Raw genomic sequence first — 8,738 nt, 5'->3', positions numbered from 1 at the left:
TGGATGTTTACAATAATTCCACAAAATATATAGAATTTTTAGCATCAAAACCCAAACATAACACATCCGTTGTGGTTGATATGTATATCTATATATTTGTGTGTGTTACTGTGTTTTATGCAAAGCCTCTGTACGCTTGATTGGCACGCTGCTTTCACTTCCTTATAGCATTAGTCTTTGCTTCATAATGGGCTCTATTCCAGGATAGGAAGTATCAGGGTTGTCCTGGTGGTACAAACGTATTGGTAAGTCGACAGTCATGACTGACAAATTTAATCCTGCTCGCTAATGCAGTCATTAGTTGGAAATGCAGCTCGGATTCATTTTAACATTTCTCTGCGACTCAGACCTTCTAATCCTGCAGGTGGCGTTTATCTCCATTTAAGTCACTGGACAAGTCTGAGATATTTTCTAACGCTCAGTCCACCCCTCAGAGCCCAGAGACGTATTCATCGGAGGGATGAATAAAACGGCGGCTGTTTATGTGGCTGCACACCCCACGGTGTGTGTTTACGGCCGTCCTCTGATTGATGTAGTAACACATTGAATATTTTAAAACAATCCTGAATCACGCTGTCTTTTCGAAGGACTTCAGCGCCAGTGTCTTTGGCTTCAAGGTGTTTATACATAGCGAGACATAAAGCCACCCTTGATCCAGGGTGTTTTGGTAAAGAGGAGTTCTCATATCTTTTTCATGAGCCAGTAGCAATGTTGCCCTATATCTGTAGGGAATGGGATCATGAATATTGTGTTAACCCAGAAAAGTTGAAATCCATGCATGCTTCCTTGTTCCCCTGATCCCTCGGCTTTTGTTGTTGCATCGGCCAATTGTACCCGGGAAGAGATCAAGGGGACCCCTGTCGGTTGTGGATTATTCCTTTGTAGAAGCGCCACTGTAGGGGATAGAGGATTAAAAGAGCAGACAGTGGATGGGGATTCTACAGGAAGTTAGTTTGCAGCACGCATGTGAATTCTTAACGTGGAGTATTTTCTTTGGAATTGTCTATTTATTGTAATTATTTTTTAATTTAAAAAAAAGGAAAAAGAATATTTCAGGAGGCACATATCCTCTGTGTTCAGTCGAGGCTCTGTTTGTGGATATTTTTATCGTATATGGACAATTAACAGCAGAATTGCATGTACTCAGATGATGAATTTTCATTGTGTTTACATGTTTTCCCAGCTGTGGGAGGGTGGGGTGGGAGGATTTAGAGTGCAGCTGAATGAATATGAAAGAATCATTGTCCTTTTTTTTTCCCTCTCTCCATTTCTGCTAGCACCACGCTGCCGGAGCAGTAATGCCGTCGGTGGTTCTAATTTCATGTGGGTTAGACGAGTTCTGAGAGTCTTGTGTCCTCTGTTTCTACAGGAAGCTACGGACCTCGAGGCTGGGCCGCCCTGTACCCAGAATGTGCCGCGAACAACCAGTCGCCCGTGGACATCGCGGACGAGCAAGCTCTGGTTTCGGAGGAGTACCAGGAGCTGGTGCTTGACAAGTTCAACACCGAGTCCTCCAACCAGACCACCATGAAGAACACCGGAAAGACAGGTTTGTATCCGAGAGAGAGACGCAGCATTGACATGAAATGAGCCCAGAATGGTTTGTAATTAGCATTCATTTCAAGTAATGCTATAATTAGAAGCGTGGTGCAATATGATGAGTATACACTGTAAATAAGCCAATACAGCCGGAGAGTCCCTTTGACAGACCTACCTCTCGTTGTGTTGCACCAGTGCTGCAGGAAGAACAAAAAAAAAGTCATCAGAAAAGCCTCATATTGGAGCAATATTGGATTGTGATGAAATGCTCTAATATTCCATGTATTTGATTCACTTGATTAGCCATCGTCTACAAGCATCCCTCAAATTAAAATTCCAGGAAGATTACCATAAACAATAAAAAATGAGCAAGTAATAAAAAATACTTGAAATATTTTATTCATCCAAGATATTAAAATGGGAATCTTTTAATTAGGGGACTTTTTTTTTTCATGTCGTACTTAAAAGAGGCGGCGGGCTCGACTGAGGAACCCTATGGAGCGTCGTATGGAACAGATGCTTCCGTGTCTTTGTTCTCTCAGAAAATGTAAACATCCCTACTCGCTGTTTCACCGACGCACACAGCGGTCACTCGCACCGGTCCGTCGTGATTTTTTAGTTATTCCTTTTTCTGTTGCCGTCATCGTGCGCTGCCCCCCGCTCTGCTCTGTCTCCCAGCCTTCTCTTTGTACGGAGCCCTTGTTTACAGATGCATTTTGAAGCTCACTCGATTAGCCGCTACTTCAAACCGTCGCCACAAAGTTGTTGTTTTTTTTTTGTTTTTTTTCCGATGATCAAATCTGCAGCCCATCGGTGTGAAAGCCCCTGACCTTAATTGATCTCTCTGCTCTTGGCACCGTGTTTCTCTCTGAGAATAGTGTCACTTTTGTGCGTTTGATCATAATGAGAGTTGTTAGCCTCCATGACAACCAAGGCCACCAACACAGCTGAGCAATGCTGCAGGCTGCTTATTTACAAAGATGGAAATAACATGGCTCCGTGTAATTTTGGGCACATACAGTACAGAGGGAATTTTAGATTGCTAAGCTGCTGCGAGTTTCAGGGAAATGGAACAACATTACTGAAAACCATTACAATGCAAAGAGAGTTTTTGAAGAGGTCAACCTGATGTTTAACAAATTCAAATGGCTCCATTTTTAATGGTTAATAGTTTGACATTCCTCCTTTCTTTTGGATTTACAATGACATGAAATAGCAGGTGTAGAGTTTATTGAAAGTATTAAATTGACGAGATCAAATGCACTTCAAAGCGCAAGACATGTTTTTAACTTCGAATGACGTCTAAACAACAATTTAAGGGCGTATGAAAGGATGGATTTATCTCTGCGAGCGGTGAGCTCATCCTAATTGCTGCCACGGCCAGAAAAACAAAGTTGAGAACACGGTGAACATCAGTGCGTAAACTTTCCTCAACCTTTCTGGGGCTGCGTCCGATCGACTTAGGACGGACTGCATGAAGATGAAAGAACCCTCTGACGCCACCCTCAGGTTTCCTGCGGGGCAGTTTGGATGCTCCGAGTCGCAGCCATCTTGCCTGATTCTGCTGAACTCCTGGTTTATCCGAAAACGAGCCACAAATGAAGCGTGAGTGGAGCAGAGACGGTCATGGACGCCCGCCTGTCACAGAAAACCACCTCAGTTATGCACAGTATTAAATGTATGAACAGAGGAATTAATTCTAGAGCCCCAAACTAGTCGATGAGAAGTTTTAAATACATTTATTTTAACATGAAAACCAAAGAAGATTGACTCACATTTAGAGCCAGCTTCAAGTGGCCCATTGAGGAACTGCGGTTTTTGGCACCTCTGCTTTCTTTTCTCGCCCTGAAGGTTTTCGCTTATTTAAGACGGTGTGAGGTATTGATCGTCGCAGGAATGCGTCCTTCGCATTCTTGGAAAACACTTTTTTAACTAGTTTTGAATGCGTTGATCTCTAAACGAGTCTTCGGCCTTCGGAGTCTTTTTGTTTTCCGCGTCACGACTTTTTGCATCCTTTGTGTTCGGCGCTCACTTCGGCCTCCTTCCTGCTCCTTTCATGACTGTCTTTTGCTTCTAAATTGTACTTCAGATATTCTTGAGTTCGCCGGAGCCCGTCGGTGTTCGCTGTGCGGTTATGGCAGGGCCGTGGTCCTTGTTAGCGGCGGTTCACTCATCCAGTACCACACCGCTGTCAACCATCATCGTGGATTTGAACATTTAGCTTCCTTTCTCACTTTAGCTGCAGTGTTTTACACGCGGAGTCCCACTTTTCCATTCATCTACAGTATATTGTCATGACAGTGGCCTCCTTAGTCATTCATTGTCATGGCCGGCTACTAAAGACTGCTGTAAAGGAATGCTGGTGTCAGATGTGCAGAGACATAACCTTCAGTCAGTAATGCACCACAGCTTTGACTGTTTCACTTGTACATGTGAGTAAAACCAGGTGTTTGCAGTGTGAGTATACAACTTTAATTTTCTGCTTCTTTATACCAGCAAAAGCTGATTTTCTTGGTCACTTGGGGGCATCAGGGACATCTTTTTCTGTTGATGCATTTGTTAGCTAACAGTTGCTTATTTACACTCACAACATTTGCACACTGAGATTCTTATTTATTTGGAGTCATGCTTAGAATATAAGTCTGATTGTCACTCTTACCGTCTAACTGTAAATCTCCCTAATTAGCATACCAAACTGTAATGAATGCTTTCCAGCATATTGTTATGTTGTATGCAGCCATAAATACATCGCATCCATCTGTTCGCGCATCCATTAGCTATACGCACTTTCATCTGCGGGGGGCTGAAGCCTCTCCCAGCTGACAGAGGCTGAGTCGCAAGGTCACCCTGGACAGGTTGCCAGATTGTCACATGGCTAACACAGAGAGGAAGACAGCCATGCATGCCTGCACTTACATCTCCAGCAAATTCGCAATCACCAATCAACCTACCATGCATGTCTTTGGACTGAGGGAAATAGACCGAGCAGCCGGCAAAGGGTGAACATCCAAGGTCCGCACAGAAAGAACCTGCAGATTCCAACCCAGAACGTCTTTGTTGTGCTAACTGCAGCACTGCTTATTGATAGTGTTGATCAAATTAAGTTAGAACTTTCCTCTGACAGCATAGTTTCTATCCTTACATTGTCATATACTGTCCCCCACACTGAGGGATTCAAGGTCTTTTATTGGTCACAAACACAGTTCTACGTGGTTTAACACACAGGGAAATGCGTTGTGCACCTGTTCCACACCGAAACAATAGTAAGATAAATAAGAATAAGGAATAAACACACAAGAAATAAATATATATATGAATGTATATATGCATAGAGAGAGAGAGATAGAAACAGCAGAAATAAGTAAATCAAATTGACAAACAGTGCAACAAGGGAATAAAATAAATAAAGAAAATAATCATAAGATCATGTACATGTGTATGTATACAAGGTTTATATGTATGTGTTGTTGAAGCTGTTAATAAATAGATAAATAGACTTTATGTTCTGCTCACGACTCCATCCCAGTGTTTCATACCATTTATTAGTGTTCATATAATGCTAATGAATGCTAGATGTTGTGTGTTGTGTCGACTGTCCTCTTTAAGCCTGGATGTTTGAGATCAGCTTGTGTGGTTTTGGTCCTTTAATCACATTTATGTTGACATTTTTTAATTTTCTCATCCTCATACTGTAAATGTACCACACGGATCTGAGTATGCGCCACATGTACTGCATCACTGTCCACGCTGGAAAAAAGCTTTTCTTCATTCTCAGCTGCTTTTACCGAGGCTGCAACCGTTGTATGACTTTTTTTTTTGTTGTTGTTGTTTGTTTTCCTGAAGGAGCCATCGGCCTCGTAAGAGCTAAACGCTCCACCATGTTCACCAGCTAGCCACTAATTGTGTCTGTTTGCTATTTAGGGCTAAGGTGGTAGAGTGCAGTTTTTACAGCTTTTTCGCTGAAAACAGCTGCCTGCCGAGGCCAAAGACTGCACTGTGAAAAGAGTCGAACAAAACTGTAAAGTTGCAGGTCAGAAAGCTAAAAAAATAAGCTGACGCTCTGTGTAGAGCTCAGAGATGCCCCGAGTAGCTGCAGATTCAGGGGTTTGTTATTGCGAGCAGCGATTCTTCATTGTCACCTGATGCGTCGCTGTAATGTATAGATTTTAGCAGCAAACGTCCTCATATTGGGCATCATTATGGAAAATTTGATCAAACTGGATGCGAAATCTAAACTCATCCGTCGAGTTTCCTGGCAATGCGTCGCGGCCCACTGCTGCCACGAGGGGGCGCTGAAGTCCAAATGCTGAAAATCCTGCACAGACGAGCATTAACATCTTTCACACTATTTAAAAGTCAATGTTGTAATTAAGAACTGAGTGAACAGATCTTAAAAGTTCATTGCGATTGATTTCACGACATTCCCTCGTGCCTTGACCCGATTTGAGATCCGGCTGATTGGCTGCCATTCAGCCCGTATTCCTCAACAAAACATTTCTCAGTAGAATTTCAAACAACTCTCACCCAAATTCATGGGGAATCGGAAGGCCCCAGAGACATTTGCATTGATCAAGGATTTACTTTCACACACACTCCCCTTCTTTCACAGGCTGTGATTCAAGGTCTTTTTGGCTTAGCTTCTAATTCCTCCTCTGCTGTTGGAGGGTTCAAACACACCCAGGGCCGCATTTCTAATGAAACTCCCAAGGCCAGCCAGCATCCCCTTTCCTTGGCTTTTCTCGTGTTGCTCTCAGGATTACACTACTTCAACAACAGCAGTTGCAGGGATTTATTACGGTCTCTGTAAATGCTTTGTGCTTCTGCAAAAGGGAGTTTCGAAATTATGATAATGTGATGGGTAGTTAGATTCTGTGCAGACTGATTTCCACTATGACCTGATGCTCTCCGTCTTGGAAATCTCCTGCATCGTTTCCTCTCCTTCATGCTGTGGGCCTTCAGCTTAAGCAGCGCTGGCACGTTAATACTGCTGGCAGATTCTTTCTTGCTTCGCGACAGGGGCTCAGCTCATCCCTCATCACACGAGGTTCTCCTCTCCTCAGATCATCTCGTCTCCTTCTCTTTCCCTCCAGATCTCTCGCTCGTTTTCCTGCCCGCCGCCCGTCAAACTCGCGATGCGTTCGAGTCACTTTGTTCGCTCTCCTTCAACTTGCTCGTCTGTTTACTGTCAATCCGCCCGTTCACGCGCTCATCCCCCCTAGTTTGCTTGGTGATATGATTAAAAGTGTCTGTCCTTATTCAGAGGCTGACTAAATCCTCCTGTAATGCAAAGGATCAGCCTGCAGAGCACCAGGTCTAATCTGGCTAATGATGTCAAATGCAGACGTGGGTATACATTAGCATGTAGCCTCGGCCAGGGCAGCAGAGGGACGATAATCTGCCCCGTCACGGCGCCCTCGGGCAGGATGCTGAACCCCAAGTTGCTCCAAATGGGCCAACCTCGTGGTGCGTTCGCCACCATGCAAACTGCATGTTGACAGTTTCCTTTTTTCCTACTTAAATTAGACACTTTGGAAACACTAGAACTTTTTCGACAGATGGCAACAATATGCGGCGTCGAGGTGCTATCCCCCCGTGAGTATATTTCGATACAGGCGGCTCTCTTTAAGCAAACACCAACATCTTGCATAAGTAAGTCTTCTCTCTCCAATGTGAGATTATCTGGGTTGATTGATTCGTCTACAGAGTTTAATTTCGCAGACAAAATTCTCACACGGCGGAGAAGGTTTTTCACAGCGCTCCGCTTTTCTGAATCCCGGGCTTCCGATAGGCGGTTCAAGAGAACGTTGTCGGAGAAAGGAATCTGCATCGAATACGCCGGGGAGCCCGACTACACCCTGCATGAGAAACCTTAAAGAAATGGTATGCTCAGTGGGAAATGTGCTCCTCCACTGAACAAGCTGGATCTTTTTTTTTTATTTTTTTTTTTTAGAATTCTTAATATTAAAGTTTGGATTTAAAAATCAAAATGGCAGCTTTTAATATTTAGACGGGGTGCCAAGGGACATAAAATCACATAATTTACACAGCAAATATGTAAATATTAAGATTGTTTATATCCTTAATCCATGAATTTTTACTGCTAATAAATTAATTTGGAGTCTTGTTTTGACATTTAAACGTTAACCAGCAAACAATTCTAATAAAATCACTGATTTTTAGAAAAAATAAAAAAAGTCAAAAACGATTGTGCATATTTTAAAATCATCTTCATTCACTGTAAATGCAATTACTGTACATTTAGCAGCACATGAAATAAAACCCAAAAGACTTCCATCCATCCATCCATCATCTATACACCGCTTAATCCTCACGAGGGTCGTGGGGGGCTGGAGCCTATCCCAGCTGACTCAGGGTGAAGGCAGGTTCACCTGGACAGGTAACCAGTCTATCACAGGGCTACACTTAGAGACAGACAACCAAGCACACTCACATTCACACCTACGGACAATTTAGAATCACCAATTAACCTCAGCATGTTTTTGGACCTTGTGTGAGGAAGCCGGAGAACCCGGAGAGAACCCACGCTGCACGGGGAGAACATGGAGACTCCACGCAGAAAGATTCCGGTGCCCCCACCGGGACTCGAACCGGCATCAGTGCTACCAACTGCGCCACCCTGCAGCCCACCCAAAAGACTTATATTTCTTTATTTCCCCCCTCACATAAAAATGTCACTGAAGAAAACCTTCAAAAGTTCAGACTCCTGTAATGAGAGAAAATGTAAAAAAAATATACCTGCTATTCTGTCAAATAAGCAATGACATTACAGCCTTGTAAAAAAAAAAAGGAAAGCTGGCTGGTGGAAGATCATAAGGCGAGTGAATGGCATTATGTCTTCCTAGTGAATCATGAAGCAGCTTAAACCTGCTCCTCACAGTTAACCGATGGAATGTGAAGGGCCGGCGAATTATTAAATGATTCTCCACAGAGGTCTTAAAGAAACAAAGCGTGTCGGGTTGTGGGTGGCCGGTTAGGAAAACTCCCTCATAGTTGAGATCATTTGAGATATTTTTTTTGTTGTTTATGTCTTCTTCTTCTTCTTCTTCTTCTGTTTATTAATTTTCACAATAAGTCCCAGACAGCTTATATAACTTTAATCAATACGCGTCTTAGAAAAAGGAAGTTGAATTGCCACGTCGGTGTCCGTTAAGAAGCCGTCCAAGGTTTTATAACCGGCT

The 8,738-nt window shown here is 43.2% G+C and overlaps 1 protein-coding gene across 1 annotated transcript in view; it reads left to right on the top strand.

Annotated features, from left to right (window-relative positions):
* Window positions 1-8,738, top strand: part of ca16b (carbonic anhydrase XVI b) — a 105,568-nt gene that overhangs the window by 51,984 nt on the left and 44,846 nt on the right. The window contains exon 3 of the mRNA XM_008285799.1: window positions 1,370-1,549. Within this exon, the coding sequence (XP_008284021.1) occupies window positions 1,370-1,549 (180 nt within the window). The remainder of the gene's footprint in view (window positions 1-1,369; window positions 1,550-8,738) is intronic.

The sequence above is a fragment of the Stegastes partitus genome, unplaced genomic scaffold (assembly GCF_000690725.1).
Source record: "Stegastes partitus isolate 25-593 unplaced genomic scaffold, Stegastes_partitus-1.0.2 Scaffold10, whole genome shotgun sequence".
In the NCBI taxonomy this organism is placed as follows: domain Eukaryota; kingdom Metazoa; phylum Chordata; class Actinopteri; family Pomacentridae; genus Stegastes; species Stegastes partitus.
Note: the sequence above shows the minus strand (reverse complement) of the source record. Positions and strands in the feature narration are given on the sequence as shown.